The 18,959-nt window shown below is 47.7% G+C and overlaps 1 protein-coding gene across 3 annotated transcripts in view; it reads left to right on the forward strand.

Moving 5' to 3' along the window:
* NUAK1 (NUAK family kinase 1) overlaps positions 1-18,959 on the forward strand; it is a 104,534-nt gene that overhangs the window by 31,084 nt on the left and 54,491 nt on the right. The window contains exon 1 of one of the 3 annotated variants that reach the window (XM_003929642.4): positions 43-615. The exons of 1 other annotated variant lie outside the window; for it this stretch is intronic. In XM_003929642.4, coding sequence (XP_003929691.2) covers positions 358-615 — 258 coding nt within the window. In that variant the 5' untranslated portion in view covers positions 43-357. Of the gene's footprint in view, positions 1-42; positions 616-18,959 lie in introns of those variants that run through there. One more of the 3 variants, XM_074402300.1, reaches the window with a different exon arrangement.

Genomic DNA, 18,959 nt, shown 5'->3' on the forward strand with positions numbered 1-18,959 from the left:
CCTCCCGGGGAGGGGTTGGGGGGCGCGGCGCCCCGCATAACACTCCCCCTCCAGAGCTCGGAGCCACCCTCTCCCCTCCCTCCTGCAAACACCGCCGCCTCCCTTGCCACCGCCGCCACCTCGCCCGACGCTCCGCAGCTCGCCGCAGCCGGGGGGCGGTGCGCGGACCGTGCGCGCCGCGGGCGCCAGATGTGCAGTCCCCGCCGCCGCCAGTGACCTAGCCGCAGCCCGAGCGGGATCGGGCCGCATCCCTGATGCCGCGGGGGCGACCTTGAGCTTCCCTCGGTGGGGACCCCCAACACCCGAGCGCTGTGCCCAGTCGTGCACTCTGCAGCCCGGCTTGCCGCGCGCTTGGACATGGAAGGGGCCGCTGCGCCCGTGGCGGGGGAGCGCCCCGATGCGGGGCCCGGGGCGCTGGGCTCTCCCCGGGAGGCGGTGGCGGGGGCGACTGCAGCCCCCGCGACGGCGGCAGCCCCGGAGCCCAGGAAGCCGCACGGGGTGAAGCGGCATCACCACAAGCACAACTTGAAGCACCGCTACGAGCTGCAGGAGACCCTGGGCAAAGGCACCTACGGCAAAGTCAAGAGGGCCACCGAGAGGTTTTCGGGCCGAGTGGTGAGTGGGGGAATCCTGGGGACTGCGGGGGGCGCGGGCTGGACACGGCCAGGGCGTGTGAGGTGGGGGTCTATGCGTCCTGGGGCTCTCTTGACAGAGAAGGGGCTCCTTGGGAAGCCCCGAGACAGACTCCTCACTCTTTCCCCGGCACCCCGTGACTCAGGCGTGTCTCTGTCCCGAAACACTTGTTACATCCTGTCTGCACGTATTTTCTTTTAATTTTTGGTTTGTTTTTTAAAAATTTATTCCCAGCAGCAAAGGAATGTTTTAGATTTGCAAACACTTTGCAGAGTTGGGACGGCCGGGGTCTCCCTCGCGAGCACACCTTCAGACCATGTCCTGAAACGCATTTCCGCAACTTTCCAAAGAACCGCATTCCTAGCTGGGAGCTAGCCCCTCAAACCCCGCGTTAGTATAGGTGTTCCTCCCCCTTCCACCCATCTGCCCGCAGCCCCGGCTCTGCATCCTTCCACTCAGACTCTGCATCGCTCTGGTGCTGTTGTGGCTGCAAGAGAGGCGACTCTTGCCTGTTTTTAAGAGAGAAGGTTAGGGAGCAAAAATAAAGGCTACTGCCAGTCTGAGGATTCTAACAGTTTGCATAGTGGCTTTGCCCTGAAATGCCCAGGGCATGGGTAGCCATACAGATAGTTGTGCTTAGTTGCAGCAGGCTCAGTTGCTGTTTCAGCTCCTGGTGGCAGGGCTACTAAACTGCTTAAGGGGTCTGGCCCCGCTGCTGTTGTGACAGCTGACACCCTGCCAGGGTCCTGGCACCATGTGCACAGCTCCAAGGAGTGCTTTGAGTGCCTTGGGGTCTGTCTGCCTTGTCCCAGCCTTGGTTTGTTGTGATTTTCACTTCTGCAGAACAGGCCCTTGAAATCCACACTGCTTGTGGCTAGAGAGTTGGGTTCAAAGTGACTGACTGTTGCAGAAAGATTTTGTGTGGTGTGTGGCAGAAAATTAACATGGTTCTTTGATTTGAAGCAGATCAGATGTATTCTAATGGATTTAGGGCCAAAGTCAGAAACTAATTATGGGACTCCTTGTGTGCACTTTTGGGGGTGTTTTGGAGGCTCAGGGTTGCTTATAAACAACAAATGACTGCAGGGAAAAGGGAAAATGAGCTGTCAAATAAAATAGCAGGTTAGAATTGACATGTTTCTTTTGCATTTGGGCAGGGACAGGTCTGTGAAAAAAATGGGGGTACCAGTTAGCAAAGTTTAGTCCCCAAATTCTCATATATTTGAATACCTGGATAACAGCCCCCCCCCCCTTTCTCGGATTCTATGTTTGAGGCTATAAAACTTTATCCTATAACGTTATTTTTTTAAAGTGTGTTATCAATTAATTGGAAATATGAGAGGTCATATATTTCTTTATAAAGCTGGCTCTGTAATAAGTTATACAGCAAGCAAGTAGCTGATAATTAACTCTGGGCAGTTATCATTTTTGTAGGATGAAAATGTTGAAGGGGAGGGTTGTAGGGCTGGCCTCTGATGAAGGCACTTTCAGGTTTGTGGAAGAAGAGGCTGGGCAATGTGCACTTCATTCATGCTTTTCTTCTGAGGTGATATTCCCTAGGCTGGATGTTGAATAAGCAAAAACCAAGCTTAGCTCCCTGCTCATGTTGTCTTAATAGCTTCTGAGGTATCGCACTGGGCAAGTGGAAAGCAGAATAATGAAAAATAGACACGGTTAGAGCTGCAGGTTGAGAATGTGAGACTATGAGGGATTGTTGGAGTGGTAAGTTTGTGTCTGGGGTCTGTGAAGGGACCCCAAAGTCTAAATGCTGGGGTACCGTTTCAGACCCTTCTAAAGAACCAACCCTTGTTTTATGGCAGACGGCTTTCTGAGCGTCAGTGGGACTTCCCGTCAGGAGTTCATAAATATGCCTGATCCACAGACTAGGTTAGAGTGAAAGGGACTTGCATTAGTAGGCAGGAGTCCGCCTTCCTGTTTTGAGGGATGTCTTTCTCTGTATTTGCAGAAATTGAACATTCCGTAAGGATTTGGTCAAGCGGCCACGAGGGGGCGCCCTGAGAACGAGAGAGGCTTATTTCCCAGCCTCAAGCCTGAAGTCCCGCTGTGTTATTGTTCAGCCCTAGCTCAGTTTCCCATTGTGCTATTAATTTCAGCTAAACCTCTTGTTGTACCCCAAAATTATGTAAAGATTTTAAATCTGGCAGCAGACCCACGCCCAGAAACTGGCAGTCTCCAAAATGCTTCATTTGTTCACGGGGCTGCTTTCTTCTTGATAGCTAAGCTTAGCATGTTAGCCAGATCCCTGGGTGAAACCTTGCATAAAACAGATGGGAAGACTGAGGTTTAGGGAAGGGAAGTCCTTCTTGCCACAATACCCCCCACCCCCCGACTCCCCCTGCTGAACACATTGCTCACAGATAATGTAAGAACTTAAGTGAGAAACAGGAATTGTCAAGTGAAAAATTTCCTGGGCCTGGCTGAACAGAAAATAACACCAAACAAACAAAAAATTGGTCAACAAGTTGTTCTTGCCCGTACAGTGCCTGGTGACTCAGAAACTGTTAAAAGCAGCAAGAAATTTTCATCTAAAACATGAACTCGGAGTTTTCCTTTGGTAGCAATGAGGTGCTAAACGTTCACAACTTGCTTTGAAGATGCGGTTGAGCTTAGCCTTTTTGATCTTTGGGTAGAATTTTGAAGTGATGCTCTATTTTCACTTGCACCAGTGTTTTTTACAGTATCGCTCAGGAGCAGCAGTGGTTGTAATGTGTTTTACCAATGTGAGTGGCCCAAGACAGGTGCCCGGTATGGGGCTGTATGAAATGCTGTGAAATCAACATCTCTGTTGAGAGCAAGGGCCCTTCTCAGAGAGGAGAGAAGTTTCTAAAAAATGAACATGTGGTGGCTTTTAATTGCATACCTGGAAGGACCTTCTGAGTAAAACAAAGCGCAAGACAGCATCATTTTCGAAGTGCCATGAAAGGCAGTTCTGAAGAGAAGTACAGAGTCAGACGCTTGGAGTCAGCAGGTCCAACCCTCTGCGTGGTCCAGGCGTCCTCCTGTGGTCTTGCAGCCTCTGCTAAAGCATGTCCATGAGACCAGGACTCAGAGTGGCTTGTTCCAGAGATGAACAAGCTCAAAAATAAGGCACTCTTGCAGAAAGGCTAAGAGCCCTGGCTTACATTCAAATCCTTGATCTACCCCTTCCTAGCTTTGTGTCTTTTGGCAAGCTATGTGAGTTTTTGAAACCTCAGCTTCTTCATCGGTAAAATGAGCTACTAAGAGTACCAACTTCATGGACTTGTGAGAACGGAATAGAATGATCTATATAAAACCTCAAAAGGGGACATTAATCAATTTAGTTTCTCTGTTTGGCAGATTTTTTTTCTCAACTCATTTTAAGGTTTAATTAGATTTTAAGACCATCAGAGAGACATAAGGCATTGTATCATGCAGAGAGAGAGAGAAGAAATAATCAAGTTGTCAGAGTAATAAAATAAATGCCAAATTAATTAGGGAGGTGTGTCCACAGGAAGGTGAGATAATCAGCCAAATTCAGATAGGATCTGAATGCATTTCTGAAGCTTGAATTTGGGCCTCGTTTATTGCACAACTTCTGTTTTGATACAGTTTTGGGCAGGCCTATTGGTTGAGCCCTTGTGTCATAATTCAGCCTGCATTTTCTTGGAGCTAAGCTCCTTGGACCTACAGGCCACACAAAGCATTGTCAAAAACCCCAAAACCCAGATCACACACTTTTGGGGAAAGAGGTGTCCTGTGATCACCTCGATGTCAAGGGCCACATTCAACTTTCTCCCTGCACGAGGTTCTCTCTGGTGAGCAGTAGGTGGTGTGAGCTGGAGGCAGGGTCCCTGGGGGGCAGTCTGGGATGGCAGTGGCAGGACTGGTGGGCAGAATGTGTCCCTCCCCCACAGTCTGCCATGGTGCCCTTGGCCACCAGTGCATTAGCTTGCGTGATGGGGCATCTTTATCTAAGAAGCCAAGTGATTGGACCAAAAATGGGTGTTTTAAGCACCAGCCCAAAGCTATTCATAGCCTCCTGCTGGAAAGCTGCAAATCAGGGAGAAAAATTAGCAAGCAGGCCTGCCAAGCCAGGGGGCATATTGACGTCACGTGCATGGTGGCTGAAGTGCCATGTTGCAGTGGAGGCCCAAATCCAGTTTGAGAGTGTAAGGGACCGTGGCGAACATGTGGTTCAAACTTCTCATCTTTGAGGTGGGACCAATAAGGCTCAGAAGTGTGGGGTGACTTTGTCGAGGTTGCACAGCTGTTGAATGACTGAGCTGGATCTTAGAAACCTGATTCTTGGTTTGGTGTTTTTCCATCACTCATTTGATCAATCTTTACTAGAGAAAGACTTGGGCCTCACTCATAAAGAGCTTATAATCTAGTAGCAAAGATGAAATGTACTTACAAATATTGAACTAATTCTGTTCAGTTTAATGAAGATTTATTACCATCTGCCATATGCTACTCACCATGTTAAATGCTGAGACAGAGAAATGAGTAAGACTTAGGGAGCTTCCAGCCCCATGAAAGAGAAAGAGGAAGTAGTGACTGGGCATGAGCAAATTTTCCATAGAGGATTCAATTGTTTCCGGTGATTTTCAAGTTGGATGCCAGCTCATTGAAGCTTTGCTCATCAAACTCAGTTTGACCCTGGACAGAATCATATTTCTGCTGCTACCATTATTTACTACCAGCTGATATTTTTGAGAGCTTGTGATACGTCCCACTGTGCTAAGTGCTTCACAGACGTTTTCCCTCACTGAACCTTCACAACAGGACTGTGAGGTGTAAGATAGTGAGACCCATTTTATAGATGGGGAAGATGACACACAGGGAGGTTAGGTAACTGGCCAGGGGTCTGACAGCTGGATGGTGTCAAAGGAGTCTGTTTGGAAACCCATTGCTGCTGAAGGAATTGAGAACCTTCCTTTATGTTGCACAGCTGGTGACCTCTGGATTTGGGTGTGGTTCTTTGCTAATAGTGCCAGAAGAGCAGCCATGGGGTGATTCCCCTCACCCCTTCCTGTCTCCGTCTCCTGTGATTTCTTATTGCTATTCCAGAAGGGGATCTAGAGGAGCGACCAGGGCATACTGTGGGATTAGAAAGTGTTCTCCAGCTAATGGGAGGACAAGTGCTGTTGAAAATGACCCTTGCTTTGAGTTTCAGAAGATTGAAATGTGGGGCCTTCCAGAGCATTCATTAATTTGTGTTTGGGGGAAGCTGAATATTCCAGATGGCTTGGAAGGCAGGGTCTGTGCTGGGACACAATGGGAGGGCAAGATTGGTAAGGTAGGATAAAGGTAATAGTAAGAATTGATGCAAATACAAATAATAGCAATTAATACTTCATGAGTGCTTATAACATGCTAGGTGCATATTAACTGATTTAGTCCTCATAACAATACTGCTATCATCCCATTTTCCAGATGAAGAAACTGAGTCACAGAGAGGTGAACTAGCTTGCCCAAGGTCACAGGGAACAGCAGAGCCAGGGTCTGGACTCAGACAACGTGCTTGTAGAGAGACCTTGACCTTAACTCTCCCTCTAGTGGTGTCTGAGCTGGGTTCTGATCACAGTGGGGCTTTAAGCCCATCAGTTTGGTGTGCTGGCTTGGAGCAGGGAGTATTTGCAAGAGGTGAGGTTGGGAACATTAGAATCAGAGCCAAGCTGGGGAGAAGAGATGTGCCTGCTTCTGGTGAGCCGTCTGTTTGTTGGACTTCGAGGAGTTTGTTTTAATGAATCAGGTTAGGAAGCTCTTCACCTGGGCACATACAGAGTTCTTTGTTTCTCAAGCAGCTGTAGACCCTGGGGTCCCTAGGGGGCTTGGAGGGGTAAGCTGGTCCACTTCCCTGCCTGCAGACAAAAATGTCCCCACACCATGCCAGTATGTCTTGATTTTGCTTCCTCCTGGGAAGCAGCAGGAGACAAGGGTTTTAGTCAGGGTATCTTGTCTGTCGCTGTGTCTGTCTGTCTTGAATCCATTCTGCATAGTAGCTACTTATTGTCAATGCCTCGCATGGTGCCAAGCACATAGTAGGTCCTCAACAGAGGCTTGTAGGATGGAACTGAAGTGAATACATTGAGTGAGGGATTGTCTTGGGAGGTGCGGAAGTTGTAGGTTATCTTTCCCAACCTCGAGGAATTTCCGATTTGTAGGGAAGGAAAGACAATGGTTGGAAATGAGTGGCAGGTTACAGAGCAAAGTCTGAAAAGACAGGCAGACCCTTCTGTGCATGAGTTCCCCTTCTGTGACGTCTGCACATGCATTTGTTAGGGGGAGATGTGTATCCAGGGCTTATCAGGTTCCTGGCCATGGCTTCCCATCCTCAGTGGCTCCAGAGTCAGACAGCAGAAGTCTCACTTGTCTTTCCCACATGAAAGTCCTGGAGCATCTGTAAGTTATGATTTGTGAAGTATCTGCTTTAAAGCAGAATGCATTTATCATCGTCCTGGCCCAGACGACATTGTAGAGCACAGGAATGAGAGGCTCCCAGGCCTCAGAATAGGAGGGGCTGGGCCAGATGACCCACCGTGAATGGAGCCTGGCTGAATTGATAAAATTCCCTGGAAACAGCCCAGGAGCAGCCAGATGTTGGCTTTACAGCGAAGCCCTTTGGTAAACTTTTAACTGCATGTGAAAACCAGGGCTGGGCAGTTCCACTTCTAGGTTTACCCGGGAGAAATGCCAACACATGTCCACACAGAAACTTACACACAAATGTTCATAGAGCATTATTATTAATACGAGCCCCAAAGTCGAAGCAAGTGATGAATGGATAAACTGTGGCACGTCCATTTTATTTGTGGCATGTTATTTATGATCTATTCCATAATTTTATTTTTGGAATATTTTTGGACTGTTATTCAGCAGTAAGAAGAAATGAAGTACTACGCGACAGCATAGATGAACCTTGAAAACGTTATGCTCAGTGAATGAAGCCAGCCACAAAAGACCATATAGCGGATGATTCCATTGTATGTAATGTCCAGAAGAGACAGATCCACAGAGACAGAACGTAGATGAGTGGGCCTGGGGGTGGGTTTGGGAGTAAATGGGGAGTAGCTGCTGATGGTTATGGAGTTTTTTAGGGGGTGCTGAAAATGTTCTAAAATTGTGATGATGGTTGTACCACTCTGACCATACAAAAAACTCCTGAATTGTGCACTGGAAAGGGGCGAATTGTATGGTATGTGAATTATATCTCAATAAAGCTGGTAATAACTTAAGAAAGGGGGGCTCAGAGTAGAGAGCGGGAAAGGGGGGAAGCCTGTATCTCTGAGGCCTCTGAGATTCCAGCCTCAGGTTCCACAGATACCTCACACTCATTTTGTGAAAGAAGTGAAGACAACTTCCTGCTAACCACAGGCAACATAGAGAGCTGCAGGGCCAGGCTGCCTGTGCCCATATGCCAGCCTACCCCTGGACAGCTCTGTGACCGTGGGCTAGTGACTCATTTTTAAGTTCTGGATTCTTTTCTAGGGCTCACAATAGGTCTCCTTTTATGGATTGTTGAGAGGAAGCACTGAGGTGATGTAACCAAGCCTTTTGCCTGATGCCTGGCGCATAGTAGGTGCACAATAGATGCAGCCAGGGCCATTGCTAGCCTAAAAGGCACTTTTGTGCAAATTAGAAAAAGGCCTCCTCTAGGTAGATACATTTGAAAAGGCTTCTGTTCTGGCTAGAAGCAGCCCCTCTCAGACTAGTAGCTCTGGGAGAGTGACATGAGCTGGGTCCCATTCACCTGCGTGTGTGTAATCCTCACATCGCTGCTTGCAGCCCTGCTGGTAGCTTTCTTCTTCTTCTTAGCTACCACTTGTCAATACTCTGTGGCTGAAGCTTCCTCATAAGAAAGACAACATCCCCACATTGTCGCTTGATACACCTGCTTTTCTTTTCAATCTAGCAATAAACCAGATAGATGTATTGAATGTATGCTTACAATGTGTCCAGCACTGTGGGGGCTTTCAGAGGAGAATGTATCAAGTCTTGCCATTGAGATACCTAGAATTTAGTTGATATCTAGAATTTAGGGCTATTAGAGTCACACATCTGGAATAATCTGAGAACAATGAAATGATCTGAGTATAGAAATGAGGTGTGGAGGCCGGGCGCAGTGGCTCATGCCTGCAATCCCAGCCCTTTGGGAGACCGAGGTGGGTGGATAACTGGAGGTAGGAGTTTGAGACCAGTCTGACCAACATGATGAAACCCTGTCTCTATCCAAAGTACAAAAATTAGCCAGGTGTGGTGGTGTGCGCTTGTAATCCCAGCTACAGGCTGAGACAGGGGAATCGCTTGAATCTGTGAGGCAGAGGTTTCAGTGAGTTGAGATTGCACCACTGCACTCCAGCCTGGGTAGGCAACAGAGGCAGACTCTGTCTCAAAAAAAAAAAAAAGGAGAAAAAGAAAAAAGGAAAAAAAAGAAATGAGGCATGGAAGAAGAAATCCCAGCTGTTGAATCAGACAGACTTGGGTTCAAATTCTGCCCTGCTGCCCAGGAGCTAGATGGTCCCAGGCAGGCTGCACGTTTTCTCTGGCTTCTGTTTGCTCATCTGGAAAATGCAGCTATGAAATATCCTGCCAAGTGAGAAGTATCCTACCAAGTGAGATTGCCTTCAGAAGTAGGATTTGAAAGCTTCCGACAGAGAGCCTGGTGCATAGTAGGCTCCTGAAAACTAGAGCTAATATTACCGTTTCAGGGAGAAGTACTAGGGTGGAGTAGCCAGGGGCCTTCTTATCTTGGCTCAAGGCTTTCTATGCTTAAAATCTCTCCATGGGTTGCATGGGAACCAAAGTCTGAACTTACCATGTCTTTCAAGGCTCCTGCCTGGGTCTTCAGACCACCACTTCCTCACTCCTTTGTTTCAGCCCCGTGTCTGTGTCCTTCTGAGCACATGGAGAGTGTGGGTTGGGCTATCTGTAGGCTCTGTCCTTCCTTGTCTATTAGAAAGGCAGCAGGGCTGCTGTCTGTCTACTTGTCACTGCAGCCCAGCCTGAAGCCCGGTGCTAGGCATCTAGTGGGTGCTCAGTGAGAATGAATGAATGAATGAATGAATGACCAAGTGAACACTTGCGGGAAGAAGCACCAGCAATCCTGAGAAGGGAGAGTTCCGTGAAGGCGTGAGGCAGCAGGGAAGGCCCGGGGGCTCCATCCTCCTCCTTCTCTGGGTCAGGCCTTTCCTTAGCACTGTGTATACAGCATTTCCGGGTGCTTCTCAGTGACAGCTCTGCACTGCAACTGGAGAGGTGGCCCAAACCCATCCCAAACCCATTTGCCACCCTTGGTGTCTGCTCCAGGCTGGCCGTTTTTCAGAGCTCAGCAGCTTCCTCGGGCTGCTCCCACGTTGGCGGGGCTTCTTTCGGAGAGTCCAGCCCTCCATCTGAGAAGTCCGGGTAGTCAGCTCTGCAGAGCGTGCAAGCTTTAGATGCAAAACGCATCTGCAAGGTTTTCCAAACATTTCTTTCCGGGTTGTAAATCAAGTACTTTAAGAATTGTATCTGGCTGGGGTGCAGAGTGAATGTGTGTCTTAAAAAAACAGCATCATGATTTGCCTTTTAAATTTGAGAAAAGAATTCCACTTCCTTTACTTTCATTAGGGATATTGAGATTTCCAGTGGGAAGGTGCTGAGAGGGGGCTGTGGTAGGTGTTATCTTTTTCCCTGGAAGGGTGGGGGATGGTGAGTGGCTTAGGGCTCAACTTTCGTCTATTTGGCTGAAGGGCAATTTTGATGTTTAAAGAAAGGTAGCTTCTGCTTCTGTTAGTATCTCCAGCGAGACCCCATTCACTTCGTCTATGTCAGGCTCCCATTATTCAGGTGGCTTAAGGGCCATAAAGGTGCTTGATCACAGCAGGTTCAAACTAAGCCTTGCTGGCTGCTGCCATTTCACTATGAACTGGGCTCAGCTCACGTGTGGTTCACCTTAACTGCCAAAGGTCATTCATGTCCCAGTCTTCTACAGGATCTTGGAAGGGAAGTGGACGGTCCAATCTACACATCGAAAAGGGAAGCTGGGTCCAGTGGCTTATTCCTGTAATCCCAGTACTTTGAGAGGCCAAGGTGGGTGGATCACTTGAGGTCAGGAGTTTGAGACCAACCTGGCCAACATGGCGAAAACCCATTTCTACTAAAAATACAAAATTAGTCTGGCTTGGTGGCACATACCTGTAATCCCAGCTACTCAGGAGGCTGATGCAGGAGAATTGCTTGAGCCTGGGAGGTGGAGGTTGCAGTGAGCCGAGCCTGGGTGACAGAGAGAGTCTCTGTGGAAATAAAAATAAAAAAAAGAAAAGAAAAGGGAGAATATGGAACTAGGCTTCCCGGGTTTGAGAGAACATGAACCCCTGGGTAACCTTGAGATAACTGTGACTCGTTTCTTCATCTGTAAAATGGGAGTTGCAGGGTTAACAAATCATGTCGAGTTTTTAGAAAAGTGTGTCACCCACAGCGCGTGGTCTGCAAATCTAATTTTTGGAAGGAGACCTCTTGGGAAAGGCAGGATGGGGTCTCGGCCATGTCTGTCCCCGTAGCGGTCTGCACACAGTAGGTGCCGCTGTGTCGAACACACTTGCTTCACTTGTGCATTGAGGGGCTGAGACAAAAATGTCCTTCAGGGTCCCTTCCAGCTCATAGGAAGAGAATCCTAGAGTCCCCGAAAGGCTTCATTTCCTATTGCTTGTTTTTTAGCAGAAGGACTCTTTGCTGGGGAAAGCAGAAGTATCTTCACTTCTCATACCCACTTTGCAAGTGTACAGAGGGTCTCCCTATGTAGATCGTCAGCCTGTGGTTAGGGAGATCTGTTCGCCTTCCCTGCTCTCTGGTTCTGTGGGATGCGAACGCATTATGTTCTGCTCAAGGCAGCCAAGGCTTTCTTAAACATGTCTATGAGGTGGCTTCTGAACTAGACTCTGTGTGAGATAGAAAATGTTCCCTCACACTGGGTGTGGTTGCTCCTGCCTGTAATCCCACATTTTGGGATCTCAAGGTAGGGGAAATCACTTGAGGCCAGGAGCTCTAGATTAGCCTGGTCAACATAGTGAGACTCTTCCGTCTCTACAAAAAATTAAAAAATTGGCTGGGCATGGTGACCCTCACCTGTAGTCCTGGCTACTTGGGAGGCCGAGATGGGAGGATTGCTTGAGCACAGTAGTTGGAGGCCACAGTGATCTGTGATCACACCACTGCATTCCAGCCTGGGCAACAGAGTGAGAACTTGTCTCAAATAACATAAAGAGAATAAAAGGAAAGAAAAGAAAAGAAATTGTTCATCCTCAAAGAGCCTCTCAGTTTTCTCGTCAGTAAAAAGGGTTGGTAATAGCAGAACTCGACTCCTAGGTTGTCACAAGGACTCACGGACCACACGCATGCAGAGAACAGTGCCTGACACGGGGCCAGTTCTCGGGCAGTGTTATTTGTTCTTATTTGCGATTCAGAGGAGGTAAGCTCATGTTCTGCTGGGCTGCTCGGAGGAATCTTTGCTCGTTCCTTAGTTGCTTAGACTTTAAAGGGGCTTTGCTTTTGGTCCCAGTGAGGCCAGAGGCTCGTGGATGCCTCTGCTCTCAGGTCTCCCTGTGGACACTGTTTCTTCTTCCCAGGGCTTTGGCAGTGACTGGGTACACTGAGCACCCAGGAGAGCTTGGCTTCTTGATCCTGGGTGACAGGTAGGCTAGAGGCAAGATTCCCGGGATGAGGAAACAACTCTTCAGAGGGCCCTGTCCCCAAGGGAAGGGATGTTCTTGCAGTCTCACTTAAAGGGAAGACTTAACTCCTATGTTTACTACTGTTTCGTCCTTGAAGATGAACAAATAAAGCTGACCTTTACTGAGTACTTTATTTGCCAGGCCCGGTGAGGAGTGCTTTGCCTGTATCATCTCACTCAACTCAGTTCGATGAGATACATGCTGTCACCTGACTTTGCCAGGAGGAAACTGAGGCCCAGGGCCCCACTGTTTGTAACCTGGGGATGATGGCAGGAAGACAACTCATGTCTGTCTGAGCTCGAAATTATGAGCCTAGACTGCTTCCAAGAAAGAGTAGAAATATTTCTGTCATTTTTTCTTGTGGCACATGTTCCCTTCTGCCTCTCCCAGGGTAGCAGGTTTATAACCATTTATTCAAATAGCTCTGTGGGAGGCACACTGGGGGAGGCAGGGGAGTAGATATTGCCCCCCGGAGTTCACCTTCGTCTTGATTGGAGAATGTGCATCTAACCCTCACATTTGAAGATCCTTAGTCTTTGGGGTCCATGTTTATCCCTCCTTGCTGGTCCATTTAAGGAGATTGATTTCTTGTTGCATTTTTTTTCTTCTTTAATCTCTCGGAATTTCATTACTTTCTATCAAACATATCCATTAGGCAGCCTCGACTTTCGCGGTATCAATTAAGACAGAAGCCAGCAAACCTTAGAAGCTCTCAGCCGTCCTTGAGGCAAGATAATTACCTTGTGTGATTCTTAGTAGATTTGAAAGTGAACTCTTTCTTCCATTAGCAGAAGCTGTGCAGGGAGGAAGCTAATAGTCTGTTTCTGTGGTGAGCCCAAAGCCTAGCTGTGAAGGTGTTTGCCTGGAAAGGCAGGGCAGCGAGCACATCGCTGGGGAGAATCTCATTTTGCGTCTTCCTCGTGGTTAATGGGTATCTGTTTTTCAGGCAGGACCAAGTGGAGCACTGAGGAGGGAACAAATAAGTGAGTGGGCATGAAGCAGGTAGTAGAGAACCGGAAGAGGAGAAATAAAGTAGAAATCTCCACTTAACGTCGTTGTTTAGGAAGGTCCAGAGCAGAGGGAGCATCCTTCCCTGAACAACTCTAATAGCAGGAATCGCTGAGTGATCAGTGTGTGCCAGGTGCTGTTGTAACTATTTATGTGCTTTCTCGCCTTCGAACCTGTATTATGATCACGTTCATTTTGTAGATGAGGAAACAGAGGCTTAGAGCGGGTCCAGCGATTCGCCCAAAGTCACAGAGCCGGGATCACAGAATTTAGGGCTGGACTGTCTGATTCAGGGTTCATGACTGCAAGCACTGTTGGAACTGGAGTTAAAGCTCAGAGAAGTTGCCTCCATGCTTGGGGAAAATAGCAAGGTGAAGAAGTTAATTTCATGACCCCAGTCCTTCTGTGTCTTACTCATTTATATCCTCCCAGTGCCTCATTTATATCCTAGTTCAGTGCCTGGCACACAGTCAGAATGCAATAAATATTTGTTGAATGGCTGTGGGGTGTTGCCACAACTTACACTGTGTGACCTTGGCAAGATATGGCTCTCCATGGCTTCAGCTAACTTATCTGTAAGATGAGCGCTTTGGACCAGAGTTTTGTTTTAAAATTTATTAGTCATTCAACAGATACTTATTTATTTATTTATTTTCTCAGACAGAGTCTGGCTCTGTCTCCCAGGCTGGAGTGCAGTGGTGCAATCTTGGCTCATTGCAACCTCCACTTCCTGAGTTCAAGCGATTCTCCTGCCTCAGCCTCCCAAGTAGCTGGGACTACAGACGTGCATTACCACCTCTGGCTAATTTTTGTATTTTTAGTAGAGATGGGGTTTTGCTATGTTGGATAGGCTGGTCTCAAACTCCTGACCTCAGTGATCCACCTGCCTCAGCCTCCTAAAGTGCTGGGGTTACAGGCATGAACCACCACACCCGGCCACTTAACAGATATTTATTGATTGCATTCTCTGTGTGAGATACCACTCTGGATGGCACGGAGACAGCGACAGTGAGACAGATGACATTCCTGCTCCCTTCCTTGCAGCTTACATTCCAGTGCCTTAGTGCTTGACAAGTAAATATTGCCAATGTGCATGCATGCAGGAATGATTGCAATATCTCCGCTGCTAATGAGACCTCAGGATATAAAAATTCTGGGGCTGAAGTCTGAGAAAAAAATTAAGGAGCAAAAATAAAAATTTCCAGGAAAATACAATTTTTTTAAGGAAAAGCATTGTCTTTATAAAGGCAAGAACAGCTAAGATTTGGATGGTTTATTATAATTCCTGCTAGTTGAGGTATTGGGGAGTCAGGCAGGATTTCTTACTTTTTCATCTGGTGATGCTTTTTGCAAACCACAGGGAAAACAAAACAAAAACAAAAACTCTCCCTTTCCCCCAACCCCTTTGCTTTAAGCGGAGAAAGCACTTGCTTCTTAAAACAGCTCATGAAGGAAAACATTATAACAAATATTTTGCATTTCTCTGGTGGTGGCACAGTCTGGATTCCTTTCAGCCCCACAATGAGTTCTAATTTTATGAAATGTTTGGATTAGCCACCAATTTTCCGGTGGAATTTAGGAGGCTTGCACTCGTACTTACGCTTGAAGCGAAGCAATCTCATCAAATCCTTGCAGTGTCTCGGGCCCAGTGGGACGTTCCAGCCAAGGACAAAATGACCATCAGCAGAATGACGGGGAGGAAAGAGATGTCTTTGGCAGCTGTGACCTGGCTTTGCAGATGATGGTGTGATTCTGAGCTGTGGTCTCTGGGGCTTGGCCGGGCTGCATACCATTTTCAACTGATCATGGGCTATAAAAATTCCAGCCCGAGCACAATGCCTGGTACCTGACCTTGTTCTTTCAGTCCCCAGAGGCAGAGAACATTAGGGCATCTGGTAATTGGGTGAGAGGCATTTGATAGCACATGGTGCTCTGTCTTCCCCTCCTCATAGCTCATGTTGCCTGGTGTTGTAATTTCCAGCTCATATATCTCTCTCTCTGCCTCTCGACCTGCACTGTCTAATAAGGACACATATGGCTATGAAAGTTAAAATTAATTATATGAAAGAAAATTCAGTTCCTCGGTGGCACCAGCCACATTTTAAGCACCCAGTAGCCCTGTGTGGCTAGTGTCTATCATGGGATGTTGCAGACTAGATTATTTCCATTATCATAGAAAGTTCTGCGGGGCAGGACGGGTGCTGCTCTAGACACTGGGTTAAATGAGGACGGGGCATGCACTTGGCCGCGTACCTTGCTTTATTAGCTCCATAGCACCTATTATGATCTGTAAGGTATTATATCTCTAAGCAACCTCGTTCATCACGTTTGTTGTATCTCCAGTGTCGAGAACAGTTTCTGGTAGGCAGTAAGCAACCAGCAGCGATTTTTAGAGTAAAAGAAGTTGCCTGAATCAGCATTGCTTTGCATGGGCCTGACACACAGCGGGCCTTCAAACACATGGAACCAATGCTTCTAGAGCTGAAACCATGGAATGGATTCTTCTCATATCTGTCGAGCATGGACTACAGGTTGGGCATTATGCGAGGCCTGGGTATACAGTGATGAACAAACAGACATAGATCCTCTAGGTAAGGAGCTTATTCAATCCAGTGGCTCTTACATTTTCAGGGATATGGGAATCTCCTAGGTGCACCTGTTAAAATATACCATCCTTGGCACGGACACCTCAGAAATCTAATTCTGATTCAACAGGGATGGGGTGGGACTTGGGACACCTGTCTTCTGTATTTTAACCAAGCAGCTCGAGGGAATGTGACGGGCAAGTCCATGGTCTTTATTTTGAGAACACAGCTCTGGACAATGGTAAGCTCGTTGCTGTATTCATTTGGGGATTCACCACACCATTTTCTGTACTCTACACCTTCTCTTATGATAAATGAAGGGCTCTTATTTGGGCCTGAAACTTGAGGTTTGTTTTCTTGTTTTCCAATCATGGAGTAATAATAATAGCAAACAATGGTATAGCAGCAATTATGTGCCAGGTGATATTCTAAGCATGTCAGTCACTGACCTGAATTCATCCCCATGGTAACCTTAAGAGGTGCACACCATTATGGTCCCATTTTTCAGGTGGATAAACAGGCCCAGAAAACTAAGTCACTTGCCCATGTTTACACTCCTTATAAGATTTGGAAATCCTGAACTGCTGTGGTGCTGCCACTCATGGCCACTGGACTTGGGGCAGCTGCCTCCTGAATGCCCAGTGTGCCTTTTTATCCTTTTCTGCTAGTTGCTTCAAAGTTCCGGTATACTTAGAAAATGCCTGCTTAGGAGATTACCACATGTGGATGCTATGAGCACCGTTGATCTACAGATGCCCAGCCCTGCCCTCAAGGAGCTGAACTGTCCAATGGACATTCCCTTGGGCCTACCAGACACCAGCCCTGTGCAGGACACCCAGGCGTAAGACCTGCACCTGGTCTGATGGAGGAGGCAGAGGCACAGGCAAAGACTTCCTGAGAAAGTGCCACACGCAAGACAGGTTTTCTTCTAGACGGGAAAAGCAAAGCAAATCTTAAAGATTGGGTTTTCCGCACCTTTGCTGCTTGTGACTCCGTTTTTACATAGTTCTGCTGTTCCAGGGGTTCTATGTGCGTGTTTTGTGTGTTTGTAGGAATCCACCAACCTGTTCTGTCAGCACTCCTGTTCATGCTTGCTTTTCGGAAAAGATGTACCTTCTTCCCCACCTTTCTTTTTCCTAAGACAGGGTCTTGCTCTGTACCCCAGGCTGGAATGTAGTGGCACAATCTTGGCTCACTGTAACTTCTGCTTCCTAGGTTCAAGTGATTCTAGTGCCTCAGCCAACCAAGTGGGAGGGATTGCAGGTGCCCGCCACCATGCTGGCTAATTTTTGTATTTTTAGTAGAGATGGGGTTTTACCATGTTGGCCAGGCTGGTCTCGAATGCCTGGCCTCAAGTGGTCTGCTGGGCTTGACCTCCCAAAGTGTTGGGATTACAGGCGTGGGCTACCACGCCCAGCCTCCCACCCTTTTTAAAACACTTAGAAAGGCAGAGCTGCCCAGACCTCCTGACCCATGTGGGAGAACCTTGAAAGGAAGAAGGGTTAACATTTAGAAACCACCTTGTGTGTGCCTTCTGCAAGCTCCACTAAATGAGACAGTTTACATCCATTATCTTGTACGGTCTTCGCAGCAGCTCTGTGATGGGGAGTGACGATCATTTCTCACTTTAGGGTTAAATAAACTGATACTCAGAGTGGCTGATCTGCTCACGTAAGCAGGAGAGCATTGGACTTAAAAACTCAGGTCTGCCTGATTCTGCTGTGGGTTCTTTCCATTGTGCCGCTAGTTCTCAGGCCTGACTGAGCGTGAGAATCACCTGGGATCTTTTCATAACACTGATATCTGGACTTTGACCCCAGGCTAACTAAAGGAGGCTGTCTGGGGAGGGAGCCCAGGTATCAGTATTTGTAAACAGACTCGTAGGTCACTGTAATGCACTGCTAGGCTTGAGAGCCGCAGGCTGGAGTGTGGTTCCAGGGTCTGCACTCCGGAAGGTGTCCCCATCCATGCGTGGTCAAGCTGGGACCTTACTCACAGGAAGGCGAGCCCCCACCTCCATCCTCATTCCCCACGGGACTGGTGTGTCGGAAGCCCTTCCGACTGGACCTGCGCCGAGACCTCGTGCTGTCTTGCATCATAAGCTGCCTGCAAATCGGCAGCTGGCTTGTTTTCTTTATAGGCCCCAGTTGTGGTGACCTTTGACTGTCTGTTTATTTCAGGGAAATAATTCCATCCTGCGAAATCAATTCCCTGGGGGCTACAGAAGTACATTTGGAGGGACTTCTGTTAGCGGGGTGACCTGAAATGGCTTCTCTGAAGAGGTGACAGCTGCTCCTTTTCTCCCAGCCCCCTTCTCACTTTGCCCCCGACATCATCCTGTGAGTCCCAGATTTTGAAGTTTTTACTGTGGCGCTGCACACATCTCTGCATAAGGTCTCTTTTTTAACATTATGATAATAAAAATGATAACAGCCAGCGTTTGTGGAGCATATACTGTACGTCGGGCACAATGTCGGGCATTTGTATGTCATCTCATTGCACTTTGCCTTTTCTTGGCGATGATGAGGGCAAACCTAAGTCTGAAATTGGGCTTCTTATCCTTAGCAGAGGGGCGGTGGCTGCGGGGCCTCAGGTTTCTGGTCCGGTTGGAGGCCATGGTGTGCAGAGGCTGCCGTATTGGAAGCAGTAGACTTGGCTGAGATGAAGGTGGGTAGTTGGCTAATTGTGTGGACCAGTGTGGGAAAAGCAGAGAGTAGCCAGCAGCCTCTCGTGTTCAGTCTGCTGTGAGCCTCAGTCAAGGGAATGGAGAACTCTGGTTCATCGAATGCTTTGGCTAAGTGGAAATAGTAATAAGTTATAGTAGAGAGCTCGAAGTAGACTTTTCCAGATAATTGAAGCTCATCCATTTAGGAGCCAATCCTCTTCAACATTGCCAGCATTTCTTAAGGAATTCTTTCTTAGTTGGATGCACATTTTCTTGCCTTCTTAAAACAAAGTTCCTTGAAGGTAGTGAAAACTTTTTCTTGATGAGTTTGAGAAAATTCTCCTCAATGGGCCTCGGTACTGTATTTTGGAAATC

Source organism: Saimiri boliviensis, chromosome 7 (assembly GCF_048565385.1).
Source record: "Saimiri boliviensis isolate mSaiBol1 chromosome 7, mSaiBol1.pri, whole genome shotgun sequence".
NCBI lineage: Eukaryota > Metazoa > Chordata > Mammalia > Primates > Cebidae > Saimiri > Saimiri boliviensis.